This window comes from Perca fluviatilis, chromosome 19 (assembly GCF_010015445.1).
Source record: "Perca fluviatilis chromosome 19, GENO_Pfluv_1.0, whole genome shotgun sequence".
Classification (NCBI taxonomy): Eukaryota; Metazoa; Chordata; class Actinopteri; order Perciformes; family Percidae; genus Perca; species Perca fluviatilis.
In genome coordinates, this window is record NC_053130.1 from 35,140,012 (window position 1) to 35,154,073 (window position 14,062).

The 14,062-nt window shown below is 40.8% G+C and overlaps 2 protein-coding genes across 2 annotated transcripts in view; both read right to left on the reverse strand.

The window, feature by feature from the left end:
• Window positions 1-5,262, reverse strand: part of shtn1 (shootin 1) — a 57,863-nt gene extending 52,601 nt beyond the window's left edge. Inside the window, exons 1-2 of the mRNA XM_039783024.1 lie at window positions 5,162-5,262; window positions 2,009-2,061 (exon numbers count right to left, since the gene is read on the reverse strand). Coding sequence (XP_039638958.1) covers window positions 2,009-2,061; window positions 5,162-5,216 — 108 coding nt within the window. The 5' untranslated portion in view covers window positions 5,217-5,262. The remainder of the gene's footprint in view (window positions 1-2,008; window positions 2,062-5,161) is intronic.
• Window positions 5,263-9,032: 3,770 nt separating this feature from the next.
• The window catches only part of atp6v1ba (ATPase, H+ transporting, lysosomal, V1 subunit B, member a), a 53,107-nt gene continuing 48,077 nt past the window's right edge, over window positions 9,033-14,062 (reverse strand). Inside the window, exons 13-14 of the mRNA XM_039783937.1 lie at window positions 12,887-13,016; window positions 9,033-10,167 (exon numbers count right to left, since the gene is read on the reverse strand). Coding sequence (XP_039639871.1) covers window positions 10,025-10,167; window positions 12,887-13,016 — 273 coding nt within the window. The 3' untranslated portion in view covers window positions 9,033-10,024. The remainder of the gene's footprint in view (window positions 10,168-12,886; window positions 13,017-14,062) is intronic.

Here is a 14,062-nt window from a genome sequence, read left to right on the forward strand (position 1 = left end):
ACGATTACCAGTCATACACCTTAAGCCCTTAGCTAATGTTAGGCCTATATATATATATATATATATATATATATATATATATATATATTCTACAAAACATTTTTTCTATTAACCAAAAGAAATGTACCTAATTGAAATACAGTCTAAAAGGATGATTTAAATGAGCAAATATTTAACCAAAGAGTAAGTAAATAAGTGTACACATCCGACCAGACATATTTCAGTCAGTATTCAAAAGGTATTGAGCTTCAATACCAAGGCCTACCTGGGGTTACCTCTGGCTTTCTGAAGGTTGATACCAATACCAGTTAAGTTAGGGATTAGTTTTTGGACCAGTATTAAGATCTGACTTTTTTGTGACTTTTTCACAGCTTCACCTCTTATACACCTCTAAAAAGTGGGGTCTTTTCAGAGTTGGAAACATTTCTCAAGAAGTCCACTCCACAATAGGTAATAGGCTGTTTTCTGATCTGCAACACCTATGGTTAGGTGTTTTTTGGTGAAGTGGCTATTCCATTTCAAAATGATAGCCACTGTCCCAGCAAGCTCCTTGTTCCGTTGTTGTCGATCCAAGCACCATGCACACGTTGCTTGAAAAATAATAAATAAACTCAAATATCCTACCTATAGAAATACACCTTTATGATCCTACTAAAACGTTTGAGGATAATATAGCATGTGTGTGAAGTAGGGAAAATAAATAATACTGATGGATTCTTAAATTCCATCAAATAAGTTAGAACAGGATGACTAGGTGGTTAAAAAACTGTTTGGTCTCATAGGACTCCAAAACATTTCCACTCGTGTTTCCAACTTCCCTTTATTAATTATACCACGCCCACAATTACTGGGGTGTGGCCGATTTGCCAATCAGTGGCCTAGCTGTCAATCAAAATCAGTGGATCAGAACTATAACCAAATATGAGAAGTCTTGAAATAATAACCAGTGCTATTTAAATATAAACAAAAACTGCTATTATGGCTCCTACATTAGCAGAAAAAAAGACAATTGACTATTGGTAGGAGAAGAAGTCATTATGTGGAGCCATACTGCCCACCCCCCTCTCTGCACTGTAGCAACAGTGTGACACTCCATTTACCTTAGTTACAGCGTCAGCCGCCACAGGTCCATGTCAGGGTCATGGAGGCATAGCTTGTTTTTGAACAAACAATAAATGCTGTTTTTTATCATAGACACCTCAGGAAGCTACTACTACTCTTACACTAGTTCTGCTGTAGCTGCCTCTGCTGCTCCAGGCCCATAGCCAGCCTAGTCTCTCTCTTTCTCAAAAAGAGGATCTTTTTGCAGTTTTTTTTTCTCATTTTGTATTTAATTATGAGGTTCACATACTTACTACTCACACATTTTGTTAGATGCTGCGTGTTAGTTAACACGTGGCGCTGTAACAGGATCAGGGCTTCGGTTTGGTTTAGCTCATTTATATTTGGGGGGGGATTCGAATTATTGGCCGTCGTTATTTCAAAAGACACTTCTTTGTTACAATAACAAAAACTAGTTCAAAAAATAAAAACGACTTAAACTATGGACCTTTGGGGGTCCTGTGTTATTTTTTATTTATTACAAGTTCAATGTTAGCTTATTACAAGCTATTTGTTTAATAAAATGAGACGTATTTTTGTAAACCACTCACAAGGGCTGATGCTTTTTCTAATTTATTTTAAAATATGTTAACTACTTTGCTATTTGCAAATTTTATTATTATTATTTTATATGAATGTGCACTCCCCTGCAAGATCACCCCAATATTTCTAGAATGATTCATTCATTTCAAATAGAGCTATTTAAGTCATCTAGTGAATAGTCCTATCTTTTCACATCGCAATATATACTATATATTGCAGAAAAAACAAATACAGCAATATCATTCTTTCCAATATGGTGCAGCTCTACTAACAGAGATGGTCAAAACAGAACCAGGGATCAGGTCTATATATTTTCAGACATCCAACATGTATGTGTGTGACCCTGACTGATATGAACACTTACCTCCATGGCTGCTGTCTCGTGCCTCTTCTGCAGGCCCTCATACTCCTGCAGGGCTGTAGGGAGCAAAGGATACCAGTAAGCCATGTTCATCACTACATCACCATACAGCAAATGTCAGCCAAGACAACAGAACTCACATTATCCTGTTAAAAATAAGTTAACAAGTGGGAACTTCTCCAGCATGTGATAACTTCTCATTCAGTGACTAGTGCAGCCTGTGTCCTGTGTCACCTGACTATTACAGCAGGGGATGTTGAATATAGTAACACTCTGGTTGACTGAATATTTGCCTTGGGTGTAGCTACAATAGTAAGGGGAACTGCCATCTGTCATAAATTTGTACTAACAAATATTCTGGATGGTCCCTCATTTATGTCCCACACCTTCCTCTTTCTTTGTGTTGGCGTTCTAACCTCTGGTGGATTTGTGAGGACTATGGTTAACTGCTCCTCAGATCTCTGCAGGGTAAATCCAGACAGCTAGCTAGACTATCTGTCCAATCGGAGTTTTGTGTTGCACGACTAAAACTGTTCCACCAAAACAAGTTCCTTCCTGAGATTATTTAGCAGAGGTACTGTGGCTTAGCCACTTAGCTTAGCTTAGCACCGCCCAAGACGACTGTGATTGGTTTAAAGAAATGGCAATAAACCAGAGCACATTTTTCTCCCATCCCAGAATGCTGTGTGGAGTAGCCAGACCTTCGTCCGCAGCACTGTGTTAAATGTGTCATGATGCATACTGTACAATGCAGTGAGAACAGACGTCTGTGAAGAGCTAACTTATTTTTATCCCAAGGAACAACATGTGCTAATCAGTAACCAAATTCAGCCTCTACTGCTCCTCGAGACATTCAGGAACTACAGAACAGGAAGCTGACTAAGGACGCTATTTTCCTGCAGTTAAGGTATACTGAGCTCTGAATCAATGGCTTTTTAAAGGAACAGTCTGACATTTTGGGATATACAGTATGGGTGTTAGAAAGCTGAGAAAGATGAGTTTTGCAAACAGACAGTACAGTTTTAGTTATCATTTTTTTGTAATGCCTCGTTTTTATTTTAATTTCAGTTAAGACAATGTTTTTTTCCGACCTAGTTTTCGTTATTTTGTTCATTTTCGTTAACGATTATAACCTTGGTACACACTAGGGGTGGGAAAAATAATCGAAAATCATATGTATCGGGATTTGTTTTGTGACGATTTTTAAAGCTACATTGTGTAAGAATTTCTCCCATCTAGTGGTAAAATTGTAAATGACAACCAACTGAATAAGACTTTCTAGCCCCTCCCATTCCGAGCGCATTTTAACTCCTAAGGTGGCCGTATTATTCCAAGAAGTACAACTTCGTCCCTGAGTGTTCCTTCCAGTGTAATAATAGTTTAGTACGTTATTTTGGTACCATTTCATTGCTAACATCAGCTATCAGGTTCCCAAACATATGCAAGCTAATGTCAGTAAAGTATAAGTGCTATCGTTATTCTGTATATTGTGCAAGAATAATAATGTAAGGCAATATTTCCAGCATAGGAGAGAAGCAACAGGGGTTTGTGTTTTTAATATATTTCTCTGAGCAGTATGAACAATGTCAATGAAACCAAAATTAGCTTTTAGTATCTACATCGTTTATACGCAGTCTGTGTTCTGTGTATGACGTGAGCTGTCTGCCAGGGAAATCACGACACATATGATCACGTTTATGTTACAAGGTGGACAATCCTTTTTCATCATTGACGCCAGGAAAAGTATTATAGACGTCGTTCTAGTGTTATGCACAACCATGCTATAGTTAGCCACGCAACTATAAAACTTCAAATTTACACAAATTGGCAGAATTACCTTTTGAGAAGAAAGCAGGCAACTTTGGCGTCCCTTTTTAAAAGCCTTGCTCCTTATGAGGTCTTTCCATCTTGGAAAAGCCACTCCAATTTAACTTTGGTCTTGTTGCTTTGCCTGTCTCCCCCTCCCTGGCATTCGTCACGGTGTAAAACTGAGTTTAAAAGCGCGAAAGGCGGAGGTATGTCCCTCTTTGGCTAATGTATTTTAAAGATGGAGGTGCAACATGGCGGCCGTAATTCGAGCGACTCGCCCGTATGTATTCTGAATGATTCTGAATGGCAGATTCTACGCGTACGAGAATACTTTGATTAGTTGGTGGAAGTAATTACACATGAGTGAGCACATATTTGTGAAAGAACAAAGGGTTTTTTGCTAAGAATCAACTCAAAACATTACACAATGGAGCTTTAAAATGGATTCTATTCACTAGAATCTTTTTTTTTATTCAGTTTTTTCCAAACAGAGCCAAAGCAGAAAATGCAAAATCCATGTTATGTTCTTCTTTACAAAGGAAATACATGTCAGACTGACTGACTGACATGTGATGTGTATTCTTCTTAGAAAACTGGGAGTTTTTAGAAATGTCTCATGATATATTGTCTCTAGAAGTTTATTATTCAACTTTCGTTTTTGTTAAAGCAGGAAAAGAAAATGACAATACTCAGTAGTATCGAATCACAATACTTCTAGAATCGCAATACAAATCCAATGGGCAGCCCATGTATCGGCAGCCCTATTACACACAGTAAGTAACGTGACTACAGTAAGTACTGCACCACCCTGCCACACTAATTCTATTGTGTTTCATCAAATGACCACACAGCAAACTGTAGGCCATGTTTTATCGCAACAGAGGAATAGTGTTGACATAGCATGGGGGGGGGGGACCAGCAGCTCACTGCTGCCCCTGGGCCCCATAGCGGTTTCACCCAGTCCTGCTATAGGAGGAGTAGAGCCCAGTCATGGACATGGACTTTGGCCATGAATACAAACAGCCTTAAAGTGATTGAGTTGACATTATAGTAGCAAAGTTCTCCCCAGCTTACAGAACATTAACAACACTGATTCTAAATCCTCTGATACAGCTACACCTGACACCAAGCACGTGTCTTTTACTGACAGAAAAACGGCTTTGTCATTCATTTTCAGAATCAAACATTCGTTCAAAGCAACTGCTCCACGAGCTGTGTAGCCTACTTTAACCACCTAGCAGCTACAGTCAGCACTCAACTACTGCATCTCTTAGATTAGTTGAAGTTAGTCAGTGAGTGGCCCAGGTCTGACCGCTGACACTAGGGGACTGCTCCCAGCACACTTACCTTGGTTGGACAAGTTTTCAATGACATGGATTTGATCGAGCTCTTCTGCAGCCATAGCGAGACAATGTTTAACCGAAAGTTCAACAGGAAGTGCTGCCTCGCCTCGCGACACACCTGTAAGATAGCATACAGCCACACACATAGCCTACAGTAGGATACAGTAGTACAGTAGTAACAGAGCACCTTCATCATCATCATCATCATCATCATCATCATCATCAAGCCACACGCATAACCTAGTCGGATAAAGTAGTACAGTAGTAACAGAGCACGTTCACCATCACCATCAGAATTCAGCCCTGCTGATTTTGTAACACTGTTGGTGGTTTTGGTATTGCTTCCACTAAAGTTTCTATAAATTATAATTTAAAACGGTGAAATGTCATCGTGTATAGGCCTACCACAGTAGGTAAATGATAATGCATACATACAAAAAATAACAATAATACACAGCCCACTTTGGTAGCCTACAAGAGGCAGTAATACAAGGCTATTAGTATGATCATCTGTGCATATGTTTTGTAAAGCGATGTGACACATTTAGGTTGTTCCCATTGATATGCCACGACATAGCCTACTGTACATTTTTGACAGAAATAAGCAATACATGCTTCTAATGTAAGCTTCAGAAACACAGGGCAGGGCAGAATCTATGAGGAATGAGATAAATTATGGATATCAAATAATCAATTAGGCTATATCAAGAATGTGAAGACTACAATACAAAACAGCCACCAGGCCCATGACTTTACACAACCTGCACAACAGGTTTTTTAACAAAACATGAAATATATGAACACAGCTCTTCTAATGGTCGGTGACAGACAGTCAGCAGCATGCATCTTTGAATGTATCAATGCTCTTGCCAAACATGGAGAAGTGCAACTATAGTAGAGTGAATGAATGGAGCTTTATAATGTACTGGACATTCCTAATGATGGCTACAGATTGGGTGTCCTATGCAGAGTTCTTGCTGCTGCTGTTTTGCTTGGCCTGTTTGACTTCCTTACCGATCTATTTTAATTGGAACTCAACAAAGTCTAATCTCCCGACCGGATATATTGATTTTTTATTCAATAAATAAATTAGTCTGACAGGAAAGCTGTGCTCAAACAGGAATATAGATAGTCATTTATTTAAAAAATAAATAAAGAAAGAAAAAGGGCACTTTCTCTCAAAGATGAAAAAGGACAGATGCTCAAGCCCCCTTTGTTATTTATGTGTGCACGTGCCTGCTGCACAACACTGTGGATCTACAGCACCTTGTTCAGATGGTAACACACTGCTGTCAGAACTGCTAACCACACATTCAACACAGTCTGGTGCCTATGTACATAGAGAACGCTCAGAACTAACCTTTTTCCAGTAATTACATAAATTACTACGGACAAAATAAAAATCTATATTTGAAGCAAACTGCTGATTTTAATTCATTCTTGTTTACCTAAAAAAATAAAATCAAATATCAAATAAAATCAAATAAAATCATGTAAAGGATCTTTTCTATAAAGAAACTATTGATTAGTGTGAGGTCACTCAAATGATTGAAAGTGTAAAGATGAACAGCTTGTAATGTGTGTTTGATGCTAGTGTTTTAACTCTGTGTTCTGAGTGACAGTGTGTTTCTCTGTGTGTGTGTGTGTGTGTCTCAGTGTGTGTTGTCTCAATGTGTGTCTCAGTGTGTGTGTTGTCTCAGTATGTGTGTCTCAGTGTGTGTGTGTCTCAGTGTGTTCTGAGTGACAGTGTGTGTTATCTCAGTGAGTGTTTCTCTGCTCTGAGTCTGTTCTGAGACAGTGTGTGAAGAGTTGTGTTTCCAGGAGATGTGAACTGTTTAGTTCAGGTGACTGTTGGTAGTGCAGACTGGAGTTAGAGTTTTGTACGTGTGGCTTCAGTTGTGACCACTGTCGTTTAGCAATCGGAAATATTTGTATCGCTCAGATCAGATTTCTTATTTGTTTGGCTGAGCCAAATCAGATTACAGTGTGAACTGATCACAGTTCTGAACTGACCCACTTGCACAAATGACAATAACAACAACGTCACATGCAGCATGCTGTCGTACGGAAGTTATCGTGGAAGCCACTACAGCGAGCATTTATGGTCAAATCTGGATTGAAAAGATCAGATTCCATGTGATTTGTACTGTTGACACTGTTCTGAGTCACAGATTTGGGCCACTCTTTCTTGCAGTGTGAACAAGAACAACTATATCTGTGGGCATGCAGCTTTCCAGAGTGGTTTTGCAATAGATAGTTGCATTATCTTTATAGACATGTTCCAGATGCTAGAGCAAAGGAAGTTAAGAGGACCCTGAGAAGACTGAGTGTAAAGCTTACATTTGATACTGTAGTTAGGTTGTTGTGTATTTCTTGTGTTTCTGGGCACGAAAGGTTATTTTTTATTTTGAAGTGTAGGAAATAAATATAAAATAAGGAACATACTCAAATAATGTAAAGCTTCATACTGGAAACAGCAGATTTTCAAAAAAAGAAGCTCAAACGTCTGCTCAGCCGCTTTGACATGAACCACTAACACTGAATGAAGACCATGAGATGTGATTGAAAGCTATGACAAGCTATAAGTGGATATTAAGCTTACATTTTTTGTTGATCAAAGGAGCTTTACAGATAACACAAGCTGATAATGGTATCTGTAGATCATTAGTTTCTGTAGAGCTGTAGTCCATTCCAAAAACTGAACACAACAACATATTCACTCTTACTCATGCCAGGCTGTTAAAACCTCAGAAACAAAAAAACATTATTTAAAGAGAACAGCTCTTGAAGGGACCAATTACATTTCTTTTGGAAAAAACAAGACATTTTACTGACTTTAAATGAAGAATTAACATGAACTATTCTAGCAAATAATGTTAATGTTAGTTTTGTATCAGACTTTCTGAGCTGCTTATTGTAGCTGTGACCAGCACAAACTTTAACACTTATTTAGCAAAATATACAAAAAAGTAATTGCCTAGTAACACCAGACAGCACCTTTTCTGCAGTTCCAACATTAATCAGCAGACAGTGTGAAAACACTTAGCCCTCGGAATCTGTCAATATAAAGCTCGATTGAATAACTATGTATTCATATGGATATTCAATTCCTTTAAAATGACTGCAGACATTTTACATTTTTACCAGCTGCGACCTGTGTAGGTTTAGTTTTCACCATGTGAGTCAAAATGCTGTCCTGGTGACACCTGCAGCAGGAAGTAGAACAGAAGTGGATCGGCGAGAGTGAGTGGTGTCTGTCCGTCTGCGGACAGATTCGGTCACCTGGATAACGTCACTACCGTGCAACGTGCAGTCACGAAACCTTACAGGTGTGTACAGTAGTTGAAATGAAAAAAGAAGGCGGAGTAGGAAGATGGGTGTGGTTCGAGCAGGGGCGCAGGAAGTAGAGAAGGGGCCATCGACCCCACTCCACCCACACCTCACGCCCCTGGCCTGACTTGGCGTTGCAGCCGGTGTGAGTTGCTGGGGGGGGGGGGGGAAAAGAATCGTGGAAAAAGATCGTGGAACAAAAGGGTGAACTCTGCTCTCCGGCTTGAAATCTCTGTGTTTTATGTTGACACCACGTTGTTCTATTTAATTCTGAGATTATTTTCCATTGGATATTGAAGTTCATAAATAAGTGTTGTGGCATGGCTGGCCGAGTGGCTCTATATCCATGGTATTGAAAGGGGGATTTAATTCTTGCATGTTTTGTTTAGTGGTGCAGGATCAACACCCCCCTCCCCCGCCTTCTTAACAATTCCCACCCAATCTGTTATGTCAGAGATGACATGAACTGGCTGGTTAATAAGGTTGATGCGTCAGCGCCTTGCTGAAGGTGTTGAATTATATTTGTATAGAGATGAGACAGCATACTCACATAATTTAATTTATTCATAGACATGACCTCACAAAACCATTATTGTTGCACAACAAAGAATTAGTTCCTGCAGACAGACGGGAATGTTTAATATAATCTTATATATTCAACTTTCGCAGCACAAATCAAACATCAAAACACAAATAATGTAAACATCCACTGTATTATTTCCAGAGTAGGGAAGAGAGGGTCAGCGTACTAGGGGAAACAGACAGTCAGCGGTGGTCCTCAGCATGGGGAGAATGGGGACATGACACAGTCAGTTACAGCCAACTTGAAGCCACTGACATGAAAAAATACAGCAGTTGCCTATTATTAAACCACACGGAGGGCGTGGACAGAATAAAAGAAGTACTCGACTATAAAATCACCCTCAGGTCAATTCTGATGGTCAGCTGGTGAAGCTGTAAGCTTGTATTGTTCAGCAATTACTCAAAGTTTAGAAAATGACATTCAAGTCAAATCAACATCTGTGACAGTCTCAATAAAAACCCCAACTTCCTGAGCTTCACCTAACTCATACCGACTGCGAGGGTAATCTAACTTCTATACACACACACACACGTCTTCAGCTGGAAACCTCTTGTTTTTAGTGGAGATGGAAATTACATAGCATTTATTTATTTTTAAAAGAAGAGGGGGCTCCAGCAGTAACATACCCCAATAAATAAGGACTCATCTATAATTTGAAGGATATGTTCACTTTTTTGCAATCAAGGGGGTAGACATTACAACCACAGACACTTTCCATACGCAACTTGTGAACACATGTATACGCTACAGTACATCTACAGAAGGGGGAGATTATTCCAGGTAGGGGAGTGGGGGTGGCTTGGTTCATGAGAAGAAGATGAACTGGAGGTAATAAGAACAGTGGAGAAAGAGGAGGTGAGGATCAGGATGGGATGAGAGAAAGGAATTAAGGGGGAGGAGGTTGGTGGGTAAAAGGCTGAATGGGACTAGAATCGGGACATCCCTTAGTGGGCCTCAGTGCCGGGCGGCAGACTCCCTGGGGTAAAACTCAGCCAGGGTGCTCTGAGGAATCCTCTTGAGCATCTCCTTGGGGAAGATTCGCAGCAGCTGCCAGCCGATGTCCAGGGTCTCATACACCGTCCTGTTGTCGTAGGGGCCTGAGGGAGACCAGAGGGGCCACACGCTGCTGGTTAACATCCAGATATCAAGTGGGCGTGTCTAACGCACACACACACACACACTCTACTGTACATCACATCAAGCAAAACATTTTCTTACAAATGGACCGAAAGAGATTCCAAGAAACTTTAGCCCTATTCGCACGGGATAAGTATTACCTGGTGACCTCCAGTCATTTGTAATAATTGCGGAGGTTGTCTGTGATCTTAATCCCAAGCGAATCGGTCGTGTCTGTAATTTGTAAAGTAATAATTCCCCCGCAAATGACCTACCATATTTCGCCGAAAACGGAGGTCCTGTGATAATATTAGTACCTTGCGAATCTGCATCTCTGATTTGTCCAGGATTTGGCGGGGCTTTTTTGTTTTTTCAAGGTACCTATTTCCTTCTTTTGCGCCTTTTTATCCATCTTTCGCGAATAATGGAGGGTGCGTGGAGTGTTTTGACAGTGTTTTGGGTGCTGGGTCATGTCGCTATACATCATATACAATTTGCAGAAAGAGAAAGATGAAAACCACCACAAGTGCGAAGACAAAAAGAATGATTAGATAGCGATGGATGACATGTATAGCAGCATGCGGTAAGTATATTGTTTATGTTTGTATCATACATCTAGAGATAACGACAAGACAACTCCAAGCAATAGCTTATCAAAAATAATGCACAATCAAGCGAGGGGGCTCACTTCATAATTGGAGGTTAATGTTACAAATAAATCAAGCGTAAAGCTTGAGCTAATAGATTTTAACCTGGTGAAATGTTTAGTTTTATCCATCTAACCGGACCCTGCTTGACACCACCCGGAGAAAAAAGTGAGAGAAAGAAAAAGGAGAGGTCGCAGTTCGGACGATGACTGACTACCCGGTTGAGATTGTGTGTGTGTGTGTGCGTGTGTGTCCTCGAGATCTGACCACACACAAACACGTAGCAGAGCTACCCACCCCCATGTTTCTACTGCTGCTTAATGTCAGTAAATTCGAGTAAAATCACAGGCTTCGGTTATCCCGTTCGAATGCGCCAGATGAAAATCAGACGTGGGTGGGTAATTTATAATTCACACGAGGTCCCTAGATAATACTTATCACGTGCGAATAGGGCTTTAAAAGGACAAGTATTACCTGGGGACCTCTAGTAATTGGTTGTCTGTGATCTTAATCCCATGCAAATCTGCCATGTGGACAATTTTTCATATTAAAAAAGCAGCACAAATTAGCGACCATATTTGGCCAAACACAGAGATTGTGTGATATCAGTCCTGTGTGAATCGAATGATTTGGAGTTGTATTGGCAAATATAAATGACAGTTTTGACATCATTTGTGGGAGATAATATAATACAGACTTTACTTATCCTGTGTGAATGTGCTGCACGTAACACAGACCTGACAGGGTAATTTCTAAATCGCATGAGGTCCCCTGGTAATACTATTACCGTGCAACATGGACATATCACATAGAAGGGCTTTGACAAATGTGGAATTCGGTGCTTGTTTGCCCAAGCTGCAGTCACAGAGCGACATCAGCATACCCACTGGAGTCGTATCTGTGTCCACCTCATGGGTATAAGTCTAACATTCACTCGTCTTGTAGCTCCGGTTTGGTCTCCACCATCTCCAGAGATAAACAGCAGACTCTTTAGCTGCTAAATGTTCCACTGTTCACCAGCTGCTCGCTAACTTTGTCTGTAGGCTGTTTGCTGCTGAGCCGGTAGCGTACAGTGCCTTATTTAAGCATTGATTCATTTTTCACTAATAACAGCTGCCTGCTGCTGGAAGTGAGATTATTAAGGGCAGAGTTTGCAAGCTGTTAAACCCAAACAATAAGCTAAAAAGCTCCTTAGAGCTGAGAGCAAGTGCAGAGTTGGTGATAATTCTCTGTGGGTCAGCAACAAGTGGCCCCTTTTACATTACACATTACACAATGCCTTAAACCACTGTTTATGAAAATAGTATTAGTGCATCTTTTAAGCAGTCTGTCATTCCCCAACCACCTGACAAGAGGCTGGCTACATGTCGCCCACAAGCCCAACCCGAGCCTGACGAGCTGGGCCGGGTTCGGACAAATGATGGTCGGGTTTTGCCTACTTGACATGGTGCCTCAAGTTCTTTTTGTTGAAAACATAGTGTCAAATAAATAAAAATGATGGAGCTACTGTCTGTGTTGGGCTACTTCTTGTTCAGTGCTGTCGCTGTCTGTGTCGATTTAACGCAAAAGCATGGACTGGCCTTTAGGGAGCAGATAGAGACAGGAGACAGCTACTGCCAGCGCTCCTCCACTCCCACACTTAATTGCATTCTCATTATAACTACTATAAAATACTATACACTAAATATTCTGTACGTGATTTGATCCATTCTTTCTATTCAGTCCGAGTCTCAAACTCAAGTCCCCATCTCTGCCTTGTGCTCCCACACTGCATAGGTAAAACAGCAGAACCTTTGCATGAGGTTCTGTGTGGCACTCTCACGTTATTTTCAATTCTAAAAATGGTTGATGAGTTGATTTCTTTCAATTGACTAATACACAGGAAGTGAGTAATGGTTGCCTCTGTGAAGAGGCAGATGAAACTTATCAGCTGCAGTTGCCAGCTAACGCCTGCACCCTCCCCATCAGGAATGATGTAGACATACTACGTCTCTAAGTACAACATGGAAATACGGTTCAACGTGTGTGAATGGCTCCTCTAGCATCTTCTTACCCTGAGCAATGAAGTTCTTCTCAAACTTCTGGAGGAACTCCAGGTAGAGCAGATCATCCGAGGTGAGGGCCTCTTCTCCCACCACAGCCTTCATAGCCTGGACGTCCTTACCAATGGCATAACAGGCATACTGGAGACAAGCAGAGACATTAGTTTAACTCAATGGAAGCAGTCTCTGTCGGTCCTTGGATTTTCTCGACGACCATTCATCCGATCGCTCTTCACACATGGCGGACCTGAGGATCTCTCTCTCTCTCTCTCTCTCTCTCTCTCTCTCTCTCTCTCAAACATTTCAAGCATCAGTCATGCAACTTTCAGAATTAATGCTTTTGTTTTGGGAAATAGCCTGGTCCCAAATAGCTCGCTGTTAGCAAATGATGCGTATAAATTACACGTGTATTCTAGAAGAATCCTAGTGTCTGTTTTTAAGCTTCGAACGGAATTGCTCCACAATATATGGCGGAGCTGCTAACTCCATATTCTGGCCCCAGATCACTCAGGTCATCCTCACAACAGCCCGTCCCTCACTCACGCTGCTAAACTAAAGGGGGCTGTGCTTTCTCTGGGTCTGCTCCCAGGCTTTGGAACAGCCTCCTGTCCCATATTATGACTTGTTCTACAACTGAAAACTTCAAATCTAAAGACTTTTTTTTTTTTTTCTTCTTGCTTTTAGTGAGGTCTGAGGCTGCCTGGCTTCTGTCAGGCCACTTCCCTTTCTGTCTTTTCATTCCCTATACTGCTTTTTTTTTTTAAAAGGTGTTTTGCATAAATTTTTTTGGTGTTCTGTTAGTTATGCACTTTTTTATTTATGTGGCCTGCTGTTGTTTATCTATGTATTGAGGCATACACCCCACCTGCCCTGTTGGCGGGTGGTGATGGCGCAGTGGTTATGACACATACCTTTGGTGTGGGAGACCTGGGTTCAATTCCCACTGTGATACATCAACCAATGTGTCCCTGAGCAAGGCACTTAACCCCTAGTTGCTCCAGAGGTGTGCAACCTCTGACATATATAGCAATTGTAAGTCTCTTTGGATGAAAGCGTCAGCTAAATGACATGTAATGTACTTGTTGTAAAGCACTTTGGGTCAGCTTATGCTGTTGTAAATGTGCTTTTATAAATAAAGATGACTTGTCTTGCATTGCTAGGGGACGAGACTATGTCATGGCAGGTGT